Genomic DNA, 17,218 nt, shown 5'->3' on the forward strand with positions numbered 1-17,218 from the left:
TTAGTATGTGTCTGTGTGTAGTGCCAGAGAAAGTACTGAAGGCAGCTGCCTGGGATGTGGTATAGTAGATGAACAATGAATTCTCAAGCATGAGGGTGTGTGTTTGATTCCTGGAACTGCATATGCCAGAGTGATATCATAGTTCTAGCAAATAAAGTCTTTTTAAAGAAAGAAAAAGAAAGGAAGGAAAGGAAGGAAGGAAGGAAGGAAGGAATGAAGGAAGGAAAGATTAAAGAAAAAAATGAAGGCCTCAAATATGAGATATCACTGAGTCACTTTGCAGTACAATTTTTACTCTATGTATTTTTGAGAGAGGAAAGGGAATGAGTGTGCGAGGGGGAGGGAGAAAAAGGGAAGGAGAAGAGAGAGGAGGGAGGGAGGGAGAGAGAGAGAGAGAGAGAGAGAGAGAGAGAGAGAGAGAGAAAAGTTGGAATGGGGAAAGGTCAAAGCGATGCAACAATACCTATGAGGTTCTCTTGGCAATGTGCATGGTATGACTGGGGACTGAATTCAAAGCCCTATGCCTGGCAAATCATACACTTTACCAGCTGAGCCATTATTTGAACCCCCAAGTGAGACTTTTTAACAATTCCAATTCTAGGAATTTACCCTAAGGAAATAACTGGGAGTTATATAAATCTTTACATGTGAAATTACTTTACCCACTGTGGTTTCTGGTTTCCCCCTAACATAAAAATAAATGTTCCCAAATAGAAACTTTAAAATACAGTATACCATACAGGCATTTAAAAACTATTTTTAAGCAACAATTTTGGTTTCTAAATGAGACTGCAATTAAGAAATCATTATTCCTTTATGTGAATCTAGGGAAGGGAAAGCAAAAGTGGACCTGTAACATTTTACTCTGGCAGAAAGGGAAAAAAGGAAAGGGGGGGAGGAGAGACATTTCTGGACAACTGGAGAAATTTGACAGTAACCATGTCCAGTTCCATCATTCAACATTTGCACTGTGGTCATAAAAATGTTTTTATTCTATGGTTAGGGGTTATTAAAAATGAATTCATTTAAAAATCATAGATAAAACTGATAAAATATTAATAATGAATTAGGTATATGGGCAGTTTCTGTACTATATTTTTCTAACTTTTCTTTTCAGTAATTTTATTTATTTATTGGATAGAGACAGCCAGAAATTGAGAGGGTAGGGGGAGGTAGAGAGGGAGAAAGACACCTGCAGCACTGCTTTACTACTCACAAAACTTTACCCCTATAGGTGGGGACTAGGGGGCTCAAACTCTGGTCCTTAAACACTGTAACATGTACACTCAACTAGGTGCACCACTGCCTGGCCCCTCTAAACTTTTCTGAAGAATTAAAAATTTACTATTTTGGAGGAGAGGTATACAGCATAATGGTTATGCAAAGATACAGGGATCATTTCTATAGTTCTTTACTAGAGTTGTTACTATATATCATCCTATGGACATTTATAAAGGCTAATAATATTTCTAAGTTGTGCCACTGTACCACCTCCTATGTCATAAGACGGCCCTGCCATCCCCTCCCCTCCTTTCATTTTCTTTGTATTTATTTACTAATGAGAGAGGAGGAGAGGAAGGACTACTCTGGTACATGTTATGTGCTGCTGGGCACTGAACTCAGGACTTCATGAGTGAGAGACCAATGCTTTGTCCACTACACTACCTCCCAGACCAAAACTTATTTTTGATAATAAAGAACTGAAATTAACAACACAGGGGCCAGGCTGTGGCACACCTGGTTAAGCACACACATTACAGTGCACAAGAACCTGGGTTCAAGCCCCTGGTCCCCACCTGCAGAGAAAGCCTCATGAGTGGTGAAGCAGGGCTGCAGGTGTCTCTATCACCCCTTCCCTTCTTGATTTCTGGCTATCTCTATCCAATAAATAAAGATAATAATTAAAAAAATTAACAATATAAGTAATTTGTCAGTGGTATTTCCTGAATGTTGATCTTGAATTTTCAATTTTTCTCTAATTACAATACTAGATCCAGGACTCATAACTAGCCTTCAAATATCTAGGAATCATTCGGCCAAAATCTCCTGAACGGGAGAGAGGGGAAGGAGCGAAGAGAGAAAAATCATACAACTTAGTTGTCATTATGCATATAATTTATACTTATCAACTAAGTCAATTCTTATTGGGAGTCATTTAAACACAATTCATTAGTCTTACCAGAATAAGTAACTGCTGTGGTACTGTAAGTAGCACTCTGGGTATAGGATGGCACCACAGTAGCTGCTGCTGCTACCGGCTGTACGGTGGAGGATACAGGATAAATGGAGAAAGTAGTGGTAGCTGGACTTGGTGTAGCTGGCTTTATGGCTGTCACCTGTCGAGTTTGTTGGGCTTGTGTATACTGAGTTGCACCTTGGCTATAACCTGCTTTGGGGGCTAAAATAGGAAAGAGATACCAGAAAATTAAAAGGGTAGACCACTAATTACTGTACCAACTGCCTTAAAAACCAAAATAAATATACCATTAATTATAAGTTTTATGCTAACATATTCATACCTTCTACCTATTTTCAAAATCACATTTTAGCAAATCTGTAACAAATGGACAGATATAGTCTATTAATATTAGATATCAATGTGAAAAAAAGAAAAAATAACTTGAGCGCTATGTTTTTCACTTTTTAAATAAATTTTAAAAAATATTTATTATTTATTTCCTTTTGTTGACCTTGTTGTTTTATTGTTGTAGTTATGATTGACGTCATTTTTGTTGGATAGGACAAAGAGAAATGGAGAGAGGAGGGGAAGACAGAGAGGGGGGAAAGAAAGACACCTGCAGACCTGCTTCACCACTTGTGAAGTGACTCCCCTGCAGGTGGGGAGCCGGGGGCTCGAACCAGGATCCTTAAGCAGGTCCTTGCGCTTTGCGCCACATGCGCTTAACCCACTGCACCAACGCCCAACTCCCTGTTTTTCACTATTAATGGGGCAGAAAGAGTCTCAAAGACTATACTTCCACTGGTGGCATTTTCAATGCTTAGTTATTTCTATTTTTTTTTTTAATCAGAGCACTGCTCAGCTCTGGTTTATGGCTTTATGTGGGGGACTGAACTTGGGACTTGAGACCCTCAGGCATGAAAGTCTCTTTGCATAACCTTCATACTATACCCCCAACCCTTTAATGCTTAGTTATATAAAACTCTCTGTGGGTTAGGGAGATGGCATAATGATTAATGCAAAGACTCTGAGACTCTGAAGTCCCAGGTTTAATTCCCAACACTACCATAAGTCAGGGCTAAGCAGTGCTCTGGCGGACAAGAAGAAGGAAAAAGAAAAAAAAAAAAAGAAAGAAAAAGGAAACAAACAGTTCTACTTATCTACCAAATTTTACTGATTACTACAGTGGACTTCAATCTAACTCCAAATTAAGTGTTACTAACTTAATGCTTTACAAGTCAATAGTCTGAGAGCAGCTGTTTTTTAATATTCAAAAAAAATGTATACTTTAAGGACCCTATGAGTCTTACTATTAACTACTAAATCATTAATGATCACTAATGAATACAAACAATTTTTTGAGAAAGGCAAAAATATTAGGTGGAGCAAACTAATTTTAAGTAAAGATATCTTGAATAGCACTTAGCAGTTTATAAAAGCTTACCTAACTGGTATGAAATCTGAGTCACAACACCAAGTGAGAATAATATCTCACATTAGGAATTTAATATCCAAAAGTTATATTACTTGGAAAAGCAACAGTCAATATCAAGCTCTGACTAAAATCAAGGTCTTTTGACTTTCAGATATTCAATACTTTTAAGTACAATGTAACTTTGCTTGATGATTAACTAGGCAGTTCACTAATGATCACTTTACCCATGAATCACTGGAAAAGACCCTAAGAAAAGCAGGCTGTCATTATAATTCAAAGTATTTTAAATATACTTTTAAGGGATGAATAGAGTTTAGAATACACTAGAGACATGGATCAAGTAGCTCATTTACAAATAAGAAAACAAAGATGCCCCACCTGCAGGGGAGTCGCTTCACAAGTGGTGAAGCAGGTCTGCAGATGTCTCTTTCTCTCCCCCTCTGTCTTCCCTCCTCTCTCCATTTCTCTCTGCTTCTATCCAACAACGATTACATCAACAACAATAAAACAACAAGGGCAACAAGAGGGAATAAATTAATTAATTAAAAAAAAAGAAAGAAAAGAAATAAAAATCACTTGCCCATTGTTAATTGTAAAGGAAGAAATGAAAGTCAATTCTACCCTTTCCTAATCCGAGGCTTTAAGGCTATATCTAACTACATTTAAGGACTTTCAAAAAAAATTTTTTAAAAATATTTTTATTTTATTTTGTTTACTTATTATTGGATATATAGAGAAAGAAATTCAGAGGGGAGGGGAAGGAAGAGAGGGAGAGAAACAGAGAGACACCTACAACCCTTCTTCACCACTTGTGAAGCTTTCCCCCGGCAGGTGGGGACCAGGGGCTTGAACCCGTGTCCGTGTGCACTGTAATGTGTGTGCTTAACCAGGCGCGCCACCACCTGGCCCCAGACCTTCAAAAATTAATAGAATCAACTGTCATCAATCAGAGAAAGGTTAATTAAAAATACTGGTCCACCAGATGACCTCACCAATGTGTCCTGGAACCCTACATCCCTAGAGTCCTCCCCCACTAGGTAAAGATAGAAAGAGGCTAGGGGTATGGCTCGGCCTGTCAACACCCATGTACAGTGGAAAAGCAACTACAGAAGCCAGACTCTCCATCTTCTGTACCCAATAAATATCTTTGGCCCATACTCCCAGAGGGATAAATAGAGAAACTTCCAATGGAGGGGAGAGGATATGAAACTTTGATGGCAGGAATTGTATGGAATTGTACCTCTCTTATACCACAATTTTGTTAATAATTATTAAACCACTAATAAAATAAATAAAATAAAATACCAGCCCACAAAGAGTCTAGCCGGTTATTATGGCAGACATTGTGGACATTTCTGACAAACATATCTAAGAGGCCAAGTTCACTAGTTAGGATATGAGTTGCAATGAAGCCCATGTTTGAGCCCTACTTGCTTCCTCCTCCCTTTCTAACAACTGGTCCAAAGATATTACCATAACTTGCTTTGTATACATTATTTCAGTAGGAAGAGATGGATATCATAAATTAGTTTCAGGGCCTTTTCTTTCTTGGGCTCAAAGGCATTTTAGCAGAGAAAGAAGACAAAAGCTAGAATCTACCTACCTCTCAAGGTGATGTAACACAACTGAAGTTCAAATGTCTCAAAACAGTTTCATTAAAAAACAAACAACAACAACAACAAAAACCCTTGAGTTATACACTTCAGCCATGCATACAAACAACATTTACCTGTCTGATAGTAGGTTTCAGCAACAGATGGCTGAGGCTGGGCAGCAGCCGCTACAGCAGCAGCAGTTGCTGTTGGCTGTTGATAGTACTGCTTACTATCGTAAGCTACTGCTGGAGCTGTGGATCTTACATAGGAGTATGAATCCTAAAGAAATGGAAAAAAAAATTTGTGAGTGAAGTGGCGAGAGAAAAGTCATCTTTATGAAAGTATAACAACAACAACTACTACTAAATATGTACCCAGGCATGAGAGTAAAATACAAAAAGATTCACTTTCGGTTTTTATCAAATGAGATCAAAACCAGAAAACTGAATTGTAATTGTGCCTTGAAGATAAATCCCATAGTACATAATGACAAGTGTTCAAAGTTCTGCAACTGTGCTAGCTTTCTTTTCATTCTTCCTTATTTACTACTGATATAAAACTGAGAAGGTAAGTCTAGAAAGAAGAAACACTATTCCATTCTCCAAGGCAGTGAATACCAAGGAGAGTGGACGAAGTCTGTTACTTTATTTTAGAGTTGGGGAAGTATGCAAATAGAAAAGCTAAAGAAGTTGGTATGGCCCAGAAAAAGGTATCATATACTCTTCACAAAGAATTTGTAAAAATTAGGAAAAGGACAGATGGACCAAAATTTAAGAAATATTCTAAAAGTTAACAAGTAAAAAACAGTTGAAATAAATTAAAACCAAGTTTAATTAATCAAGTAATAATTTAATAGCATATCAACAATGCAAAAAGAATTAGATTTTTATGTCCCTCAGAACATCCTAAGTAAGAAACAGATGGAAGGCCTGGTGGGTGGTAAAGTGTCTATAGAGTTTCTGATCTTCAAGCATGAAGGTCCAGAGTTTAATGCCTGGTATCACATGTGCCAGAATGAAGCTCTGGTTCTCTGCTCCCCCCCCCCAACTGATCAATCAATCAACCAATCAATCAAGGAAAACAGATGATGCTTTGGTTCTCTCTCCCTCTTGTTCTCATTAAAACAAATTAAAAACTTATCTGTCATTACTGCTTTTTTTTTTTTTTGCTGGCCAGGGCCTTGCACATGCACTATCACACTGTTCCCAACAACCATCCTCTCCCTTAATTCTAGGTAGAGAGGGAGAGTGTGATGGAATAAGAGACAACACAGTACTACTTTCATGTGATGGCAGGGACTTGAACTAAGGTACTCCGACATGCAAAAATATGTGCTTAACTACCCAAGTTCTAACATTAAATAAATAAATAAAAACACACAGATATAAAATGGAGGGAGTTGGGCACAGTGGGTTAAGTGCAAGGACCTGCGTAAGGATCCCAGTTTGAGCCCCCAGCTCCCATCCTGCAGATCGCTTCACAGGTGGTGAAACAGGTCTGTAGGTGTCTTATCTTTCTTTCCCCCTCTATGTCTTCCCCTCCTCTCTCCATTTCTCTATGTCCTAACAATGACGACATCATCATCATCAACAACAACAACTACAACAACAATAAAACAAGGGCAACAAAAGGGAAAATAAATATTAAAAAAGTGGAGTATAAGGGAGTCAGGCAGTAGTGCAGCGGGTTAAGCGCAGGTGTCGTGAAGCACAAGGACCAGCATAAGGATCCCGGTTTGAGCCCCCGGCTTTCCACCTGCAGGGGAATCGCTTCATAGGCGGTGAAGCAGGTCTGCAGGTGTCTATCTTTCTCTCCCCATTTCTGTCTTTCCCTCTTCTCTCCATTTCTCTCTGTCCTATCTAACAACAGGCGGTGAAGCAGGTCTGCAGGTGTCTATCTTTCTCTCCCCATCTGTCTTTCCCTCTTCTCTCCATCTCTCTGTCCTATCTAACAACGATGACATCAATAACAACAACAAAAGGGAAAATAAATATTAAAAATTTATTTAAAAAACTTAAAAAAATGGAGAACAGGTAGGGGTTGTTATTAGAAAATTTATCACAAATAAACAATGTTTTGATTATCTTCCTAAATCAGATATAAACTCACTTTTAGAAGGCATATTTTAGCAGGCCAGATGGTGGCACACCCAACTGAGTGCACACAGTACCACATGCAGGGACTTGGGTTGCCCCAGGTCCCTAGCTGTGGGTGGGGGGCTTCATCAGCACTGAAGCAGTACTACAGGTTTCTCTCCCCCTCTCCTCCTTAATTTGTCCCTATCCAAGAAAAAAAGAAAAAAAAATTCTAAAGGAAAATAAGGCCACTAGGAGCAGTGGATTCATTGTGCAGGAACCAAGCCCTAGCAAGAACTCTAGCAGCAAAATGAAACCAATAAATCAGTTTAAAGATGGTAAAACTTATAGTATGTTAAAAACAAAACATAGGCATATATTAGAAGAAATATATTCTGAAAAACTTAAGTTTCAGAAGCACGGGTTAGAACACTGTATCATACACTGGAGGTCTCTAAAGTCTGTATGTTAGCACTACCCAGATTAGAAGGTCTCTTACCTGGTAATTTTGAGTAGTAGCTGGCGGTGGCGGTGGTGGTGCTTCTTGCTGTCTCTGGGTATAGCCATAGTCAGTTGCTGTGTGTGCAGTGGGGTAGCCTCCATAGGCGGCAGCTGTTGCAGCAGCTGCAACAGCTACTGGAGCAGGCCTGGCAACTGCAACTGTGGCGGCTGCTGGTGCATAAGCAGCAGTAACTGTGTGAGCAGCTACTGGGGCCTGGTGAACAGTATAGCTAGCAACAGTGGTTGGATGAGAATAGGCTACACCCGAAGCCGGCTGCTGGCTAGATTGTAGAAGAATAAACATAACACAATTTAATTTTAAAATCTGTAAGTTTGATCAATTTAAACAAAATGAACATTTTCAAGAATCTGATCACAAACTATAAAAGATCAAACATTTGAAGGCTGCTAATCAACATCTATTATTATATAGTACTTATTCCTTAATTTCAATACATTAGATGTTGTTTCAGATCACAGATCATTATTACAAAGCAGTGATGAGATTCTTGGTGGGGCAAAGAAGTATTAGGAAGAAAAGAAAAAATGAGCAAACTAGGAATTTTTAAAAGTATGTGTTATACTAAAGCTCTTTATTATGTTCCATACTTTAAAAAGTCTCACCAAAGTAATTATATTAAAAAATACAGCATTACAACCCCAGTTATGGAAAACATATAAGGCAGAAACTATACTCTAACTGACTTCAGAAATACTTCTGACTTCAGAAATATTTCTAATACACTGATGAGAGCAGTGGTAACTGGGGAGATTTTGCCATGACATATGATCTTGACTAGAGATATGTTTGATGGCCAAACTGCACAACAGGTGGTAGTGACGTGTACCAGAGGCATCTGGTGGGCAGAGGCCAGTACTGGTGTGTGACACATCTTTCGAGACACAGAGCTGTTACCCACAACAGAGTTATTCAAAGAGGGGGCACACATTAATGTGGGCAAAGACACAGGTTTGAGCCACAGCTCCCTACTCTTCAAAAGACGTGAATTAGGTCTGCACAGATCTATCTTTCTCCCTTTTCCCCATTCTCCTCTCAATTTCTCTGTCTTATCTGATAAAATAGGAAGGAAAAAAGAAAAAAAAGTATTACCCAAAAGAATGTTAATAATGCCAAGAAGGAGAAAACCTGCTCTAGGGTACAAAAATCTGTAATAGTATCTATTATTAAATAAACTTTCCAGGTTATAGGCAGAGTAGTATAACATTTGTTTTTCTTTTTTTAAATAATGCATGAAAAAAACAGAGAAAAAAATGTAACACAGTTGTAAAAGGACTGACCTAAAGTGGACTATGGCCATAATCATTTAAACCTCAAATAGGTAAAAAAAAATTTCCAAATCTTAAATTAAAAAAAAAGTTAAAATTCTTAGAGTAACGTTTAACTTTTGCTTGTTTTGGCACTGGGGAATCAAATCTAGAGTCTCATAAAGTACATGATGTACCAGTGAGCTACATCTCTAGCCCTTATTTTTTTAAATTGATACCAAAGTACCAAAACTTTTAAAGACTTATTAATATTTATGTTCTATAGATGTCGGCTTATGGAAAACAAACAACAAAAACCAAAGAACATTATCAGCTGTTTCAGGTTTTCTGAATACTTAACAATTCACTTATTTGCTAACGCTATAGCACCAAGGCAGAAATGCTTTCTAAAAAAAGGAGAGCCCCAGCAGTTATTTAGCAGACAGGTTTTAGCTGACTGTGAGTTTTAGTGAGCCAACAGTTAAGAATAGCTAAGGGGGGAAAAAAAAATGCCTGCCATAGACGGAAGTTGCAGCAGTAAATTAGAGTGTCTTACAGTTACAGTAAGGGACATTCTTCACTGGTGTGCACAATACCACTGAAATATGGCACAGAATTAAAGGAAGGGGGGGGAACCTCCTTTCCTAACTCAATGTGTTTGATAGGTTCTGGGAAACTTCAACTTTTAGTGAAATGATGACATGTAATACTGGGTTGTCAGAAAAGTCATGACACATTTTAGCATAGAAAAACATAGACAAAGGCAGTGGTATATGTGGTTAAGCACACACATTACAGTGCACAAGGACTCAGGTTCAAGCTCCTGGTCCCCACCTGCGGGGAAAAGCTTCATGGGTGGCGGAACAGGGCTGCAGGTGCTTCTCTACCTCTCCCTCCCCTCTAAATTCCTCTGTTTCTATCTAATAAAAAATAAATAAAATATTTAAAAAGAGAAAAAGACAGACAAATATGTCATGATGTTTCCAACAGCCCAATAAAATCTGTCCTTGAATAATGTCATTTTGTTCAAGGTTGACCAAGATTTTTTCTTCCTCATCAACATTAGAATGAAATGACACTGAACAATACAAAGTTATTCAAGAACTTGCCATAGTGAATAAAGTACTGGTCTTAGGATGCATTCAAAGGAAGCAATATGAAGTTTAGAAATGTCAGTATTATTTCATATAAAAGTGGAGGACTGAGGAACATTCAGTCTAGAAGGTGACTGGGGAAGATATGATAGCTGCCTTCTAATAGAAGAGACTTACTCCATGCTGCTCCAGAGAACAGAACTAGAACCAATGATGGAAGGGTGGCAGATTTCAGCCCAATATGAAAAAGAAAACAAAAACAGAAACTTAGAACAGAGTCCAAAGAAACTCTTATAATTTATACTTGGATGAAAGTTTCCATATTTTGACAATTAATTAGTTACTATTTCCTTCATATGCTGTAACTATAAGATAGGAAAAGGAAGTTTCAATTGCATAGTGGTTTGTGATTGACATCTTACTATCTCTTGAAAAAATGTCAGTAGCATTATACATCTTCAAATATCCTAGAGTTAAGAATTATATTTTAAGTATATATACACAAGCAGTTCTATAAAACTTTTATTTAATATTTACTAACAGGATTTCACACATGAGACTGCACAGAACAGAAGGGATTTTGCTTACATAAAAATTCACATTAGTGCTGGATTCCTACACTCTGGGCCCATGTCCTGTGTCTCAAAAACTGTTCTAATGGACAAAAAGCATGGCAGGAACAGAAGAGAAATGCCAATTTATTTGTTTGTTTATTTATTTATTTTGCCTCCAGGGTTATCACTGGGGCTCAGTGCTGGCACTATGAATCTACTTGCTCCTAGTGGCTGTTTTTTCCATTTTACTGGACAGGACAGAGAGAAATGGAGAGGAGTGGGAAGACAGAGAGGGGGCGAGAAAGATGAACACCTGCAGACTCCAACTGGGATCCTTGCAGGGGTCTTTGCGCTTCCTACTATGTGTGCTTAACGCAGTGAACCATCACTGCCCGGTCCCCTAGGCAGGCAATTTAACTTGTAGTGTTTCTGATGCTAACCTGAAAAGTTCATGTGATTCTTCCTGCATGGGTCATGACTATACACTTTGGTTTAAGATTGACTGTCCTAGCATAGTAACAGTGCTTTTTTCACTCTTAAGTGCCACAAATTAAATAGTAAGTTGGATAATCACACTTTCCAGGAACCTTATTAAAAGTATGCCAGTGGGACAGGGCAGATAGCTCCCAAGGGGGTGCTTGTACTGCCAGGTGGGCAACACTGTTTTGAATCTGGCTCTCACCACACTGGAGAAAGCTTCAGAACTGCAAGTAGTTTTCTCTTTTCTCTCTGTCTCAACCTGAAATAAGCAGAGCCAGAGTGGTGAGGCCCTGGTGATGACCACATATGTTTATGTGTGTATGCATATATGTACACACACATACACTTAGTGATTACTCATACACATCCCTAAGACTGCTCAGCCTAACTCTGTATAATCAGATACCTACATATCATCAAAGTTGGAACCATATCCTCTGTCAATGGCCAGTATCATCCAAGTACTATAAAGGAGCCAGGAGGACAGCTGACTGCTCTTCAGAATAGAAATTCTCTGGCTTACTATCTTATACTAAAGCTGGGTATTCTCATTCACATCCAACTATTCATAGGAAAAAAACTGCCTTTTACATGCCTTGTTTGACCAGAAAGCACTCCAATTCAGTTAAATATTTGTGGTTAAAGCTAAGTAAGTTTACTTTTATTATTATTGTGTGCGTGTGAATTTAATTTAAGCACCTAAAAAAATGACATTACTCAAGGACAGATTTTATTGGGCTGTTGGAAATGTCAGGCCATATTTGTCTATGTTTTTATTTTTTTTAATATTTTATTTATTTATTTATATATTGGACAGAGACAGAGAAATTTAGAGGGGAGAGAGAGAGATAGAGAGGAAGAGAGGCAGAGAGACACCTACAGCCATGCTTCACCACTCATGAAGCTTTTCCCCTGCACGTGGAGACCAGGCGCTTGCACCTGAGTCCTTGCACACTGTAATGTGTGTGCTCAACCAGGTGCTTAAATTAAACTAAATTAAGCCATGTGCTTAAATTAAATTAAACTAAATACACGCTTAATTTTGCTACTCCTGCTACCTTCTCTCATTCCCACAAAAGAGGGTGGGGGAGACACCACAGCACTACGGAAAGTTTCTCCACTGCCACAGCATCTCCCATGTGGTATCAGAGCTCAAAGCTTGGTAGTGTTCATGGTACCACAGGTACCTTACTCAGGCCCCTAAATAAGATTGTGTTTTAAAATTCAGGACATGTTAACTACAAATTAGTAAATCAAAATAATTTAAATCAATGATTTTGCCTAGTTTGGAATCTTAGAACAGAAGGTATTAAATGATTTTTCTATGTAAAATATAAAACTTTATATTGTTTTCTTTATATTAGTTCTTAAATAAAAAGGAAGATAAAAGCCAAATCCTGTGCATTTATGAAAGGCCCTCTTCTATTTGGATGATGGTATCCTCTATAAATAAATCTAATAAGCTGTGGTCCGGAAGGTGGTGCAGTGGATAAAGTACTGGACACTCAAGCATGAGGTCCTAAGTTCGATCCCCGTCAAGACATGTACTAGAAAGATGACTGGTTCTTTCTCTCTCTTCTCCTATTTTTCTCATTAATAAACAAATAAATGTTTTTTAAAAAAATCTAGTAAGTTTCAGTTAGTATTATGTCAGCACTAAAAATGAATTAATGAAACAAATAAACAATAATAAATGTAAAAATAAGTAAGTTGGATAGATAGTTTAGTGGTAAAATAAAGCTTGTCCATGTATGAGGCCCTGAGTTCAATCCCAGGTACTGCATATGCCAGAGCTCTAGTATCTCTCATAAATAAAAATAAATCTTGGGAGTCGGGCGGTAGTGCAGAGGGTTAAGTGCACGTGGTACAAAGCGCAAGGACCGGCATAAGGATCCTGGTTCAAGCCCCTGGCTCCCCACCTGCAGGGGAGTCACTTCACAGGTGGTGAAGCAGGTCTGCAGGTGTCTATCTCCCCCCCCCCCTCTGTCTTCCCTTCCTTTTTCCATTTCTCTCTATCCTATCTAGCAATGACAACATCAACAACAATAATAACAATAAAACAAGGGTGACAAAAGGGAATAAATATTAAAAGAATAAATAAATCTCAAAAATGTTTAATTTTATTTATTAGTCAAAGATAGAAAGGGTAGAGAAAGAGAAAGACACCTACAACAATTGCTTCCTACAGGTTACCACCCAGCCCTCAAAGAAAAACCTTTAAACTCCAACTAGCTATTATTTTGTAAATAATATGTATTAGAAGTATTTGAAGAGACAAAGTACTCTACACCTATGAGAATGTTGTACATTAAAAAGGGCAAGAAACAGCAAATGAGAAACAAGTAAGGATGTGAGGAAGGGGAATCCTTCTCCACAGTTGGTAGAAATGTAAATTGGTTCAGTCCCTGTGGAAAAGAATCTGGAGAGTCCCCAGAATACAAAAGGGCCTACTGTATGATCCAGTTATCCCTCTCCTAGGGATCGATCCAGAGAACAAAAAACACCGATCTGAAGAAATCTATGTATACCTATATTTCTAGCACTATTTATAACAGCCCAAACTTAAAAACAACCCCAATGTCCAGTGACAGATGACAGGGTATGTGTATAATTCTCACATATATACATATTTATATTTTAATATATATACATATTTTTCAGTTGTGAGAAACGATGAATTCTCCTTTGTCACATCTTGGATAGAATGTGAAGTAATCATGTTAACTGAGATAAGTGAGAAAGAAAAGGAGAAATACCAGATGACTTCACTTATAGGTAGAACTTAACAAAGAAAGGGAAAAATAACAGTGTTTTTTAGTAGACTAGTGTCTACTGCAGCAGAGTCAAGGACTCTAGAAATTAGGGGACTGAAGATAAGACAAAGGTATAAAATTTGAGACAAAGTATCCAACTAAAATGAGCCCTAAAGGCGGGGAAAAAAAAAATCAGATGAGGGTGTAGATAGCATAATGGTTATGCAAAGAGACTCATGCCTAAGGTTCCAAAGGCCCAGGTTTAAACTCACACCCCCACATCAGCTCTCTGGTGTTTAAAAAAAAAAAATTAGAGGAAAGAAATCAAATTTCTCATTTCTACATTCCCCCAAATTTCCCATTTTTGAATGGTGACACAGATACAGATTCAAAGGACCTACAGTACAAAAATATGAAAGAACCATAAGAAGTATCCATAACTTCACAGCACATCAAGACAATAAGTAAACACAAACCCTTAAAGTTTCCAGAGAGAAGTAAAAAGGCTCCTTAAATATAACAAAATGAAAACCAAAATCCCTACTGATAACACTAGTGGCTAGCAAATAAAAGGTAATACCTTCAAAATTTAAGGAAAAGCTATCATGAATGTGGAAATCTGTACCTAACTAAAGACAATAAAAAAAACTAAAACTTGACATTTAAGGTTTGAAGTTTACCTTCTACACATCTTTTGTAAAAGGAAAACTATGGGTAGGGAGTAGATAGCATAATGGCTATGCAAAGAAACTCTCATGCCTGTGGCTCTGAAGTCCCAAGTTCAATCCACTGCCCCATCATAAGCCAGATCAGTGCTCTGGTAAAAAAAAAAAAAGGGGGGGGGGGCTGGCTGGTGGTGAACCTGGTTGAGCCCGTGTTACTATGCCCAAAGAGCTGGGTTCAAGCCTCCAGCCCCAACTTGCTGGGGGAAAGCTTTGCAAATGGTGAAGCAGTACTGCCAGGTATCTCTCTGTCCCCCTCTCTATTTCCCCCTTCCCCTCAATTTCTGGCTGTCCCTCTCCAATAAATAAATAAAGATAATAAAAGAAAATTGAAAAAAAAAAAAAAGGAATTATGTGAAGATAAACTGCAATAGTTACCATAATAAAGCAAAAATAAACAAAAAACAAAACACTGAATCCTGGAAAGTGTTCAGAAACCCAGGAGAGATGTTAAGTAGGTGAGCAGCTATGTAGCAGGCTCTGCGAGAGGGAACGAGTTCAGAAAGAAATGAAAAAAAAAAAAAAGAAAAAGAAAAAAAAAAGGGTAAAATCCTCCCCACTAGGGAAGGAGAGACACAGGCTGGGAGTATGAATCGACCTGCCAACACCCATGTTCATTGGGGAAACAATTACAGAAGCCAGACCTTCCATCTTCTGCATCCCACAATTACCTTGGGTCCATACTCCCAGAGGGTTAAAGAATAGGAAAGCTATCAGGGGAGAGAGTGGGATATGGAGCTCTGATGGTGGGAAATGTGTAGAGTTGTACCCCTCTTATCCTAAAGTTTTTGTCAGTGTTTCCTTTTTATAAATAAAATTATATATATAAGAAATCAGGAAGAAAAAAAAAACATTTAGCATATGCATTCACCTGTAATCAAAAGGGTAAATAATTCTAACATATTTTGTTAAATACTTTATTAATAAACCCAGGGACTCTCTTCTGATTAATATGATGGCATATCTGAAAAACTACTGAATTTGCTTTTTGAGCTACACATCTTTATTTAGCCAGCTACACATCTAGTCCAACTGCCAACAAGTATAACTCTATCTCTAGTTTTGAATTTTACTTGTTTATTCAATGAGAGAGCAAGCAATTAGAGCACAAATTCACCATGATAATCCATTAGTTTTTGCCCATCCCACTTTTATATGATGCTGACAATTGAACAGAGTCTCAAACTTGGAAGGAACATGACCCACTTCTGAGTCACGTCTCCATCCTGGCCCGAAAATCTCAATTTTATTGATAATTCAGCTATCTATGTGTCTAGCTCTATACCAATACCACATTCTCTTGTTTATTAAAGCTTTGGTATCTGGTAATATAAACCCTCCCTTTATCATATCTAAACAGACTCTGATGACTAGAGACTATATGTTCTTTTCACTGTCAATGTTAGAATCCCTTTATCAAGTTACCTGAATTATAGGCTGAGTTTTTAATTGAAAGCACATCAAGTATATAGATTAGTCAGGAAAAAAATTGAGACTTAATGGTATTGATTTTTTTATGCCTTGGACATAGTCCAATTTCATCTATTTATGTCTTTTTTAATAGCTTTTATACTTTTTCCCCCACATTTATAGTGTCTTGCCTATCTCAACAGTTTTATTCCTATTTAATAGATTTTGACTATATACAGACATGACTTATCTGAAATTTAATAATCTAGCTCAATATTACTGAAGTATGGAATGTTACTGATTTCTTCCTACTCTTAGATCCAGAAAATCTACTGAACTCATTTTAGTTCTCACATCTTTGTGTCAATTAAAATAATGTTGTTGCCATTACTGTATAGAGAGGAAAAAAAAAAAAAACTTCCTTCTCCATTAAACTGACACTAAAACCGAGGCCTACCAAGTGATACTCAAATAACTACTTTTAAGGCATTTTACTTTGGGATTATGAAGCTCCCTTTAAACATGCATGTTTTGCTCACTACACTTTGCTCCACTGCATTTTTACAAGTTGAAGGTTGGGCAACACTACTCTGTTCAAGTCTATTTGCAGTTTACTTTAAATATGTGTTGTATTTTAGTAACTCGAACTTTTCACTATTGTACCTGTTATGATGATACTTTGATGTTTTTATTATAATTGTTGGGGGGGTACTGTGTGGTAAACTAATTGCTATATGTGTGTGTGCTCTGTCTGTTCTATTTACCAGCCATTCCTTCCCCATATCAGACCTCCGTAGTACCTGAAACAACAGTATTAAAATTAGGTCAATTTAAAACCTTACAAAAACCTCTTAAAGTATTTAAGAGAAACGGAACAGTTGTGTTTCTCACTTTGAATCAAGACTAGGAATGGTTAAATCCAGGGAAGAAGGCAAGTCAAAAGAAAGGCCCATTGAGTCAGTTAGCCAAGCAATGAATGCAAAGAAAAAGTTCTTAAAAAGAAATTGAAAGTGCCAGTGAAATGCTCTTATAGCTAATTTGGATAAAATCTGAGTGCTTGGACAGAGCAAACACACCACAACATTCCTTAAACTAAAGCCTAACCCAGAGTAAGGCTCTAATATTCTTCAATTCTATGAAGACTTACTCAGAGA

General features: G+C 37.6%; 1 protein-coding gene across 5 annotated transcripts in view; it reads right to left on the reverse strand.

Annotated features, from left to right (window-relative positions):
- Positions 1–17,218, reverse strand: part of ZFR (zinc finger RNA binding protein) — a 79,136-nt gene that overhangs the window by 51,672 nt on the left and 10,246 nt on the right. For 3 of the 5 annotated variants that reach the window (XM_060191207.1, XM_060191206.1, XM_060191204.1), the window contains 3 exons: positions 7,784–8,066; positions 5,344–5,488; positions 2,180–2,398 (listed from right to left, as the gene is read on the reverse strand). In XM_060191207.1, the coding sequence (XP_060047190.1) occupies positions 2,180–2,398; positions 5,344–5,488; positions 7,784–8,066 (647 nt within the window). Of the gene's footprint in view, positions 1–2,179; positions 2,399–5,343; positions 5,489–7,783; positions 8,067–10,322; positions 10,347–17,218 lie in introns of all 5 variants that reach the window. The other 2 variants (XM_060191205.1, XM_060191203.1) reach the window with 1 other exon arrangement.

Source organism: Erinaceus europaeus, chromosome 5 (genome assembly GCF_950295315.1).
Source record: "Erinaceus europaeus chromosome 5, mEriEur2.1, whole genome shotgun sequence".
Taxonomy (NCBI): Eukaryota; Metazoa; Chordata; class Mammalia; order Eulipotyphla; family Erinaceidae; genus Erinaceus; species Erinaceus europaeus.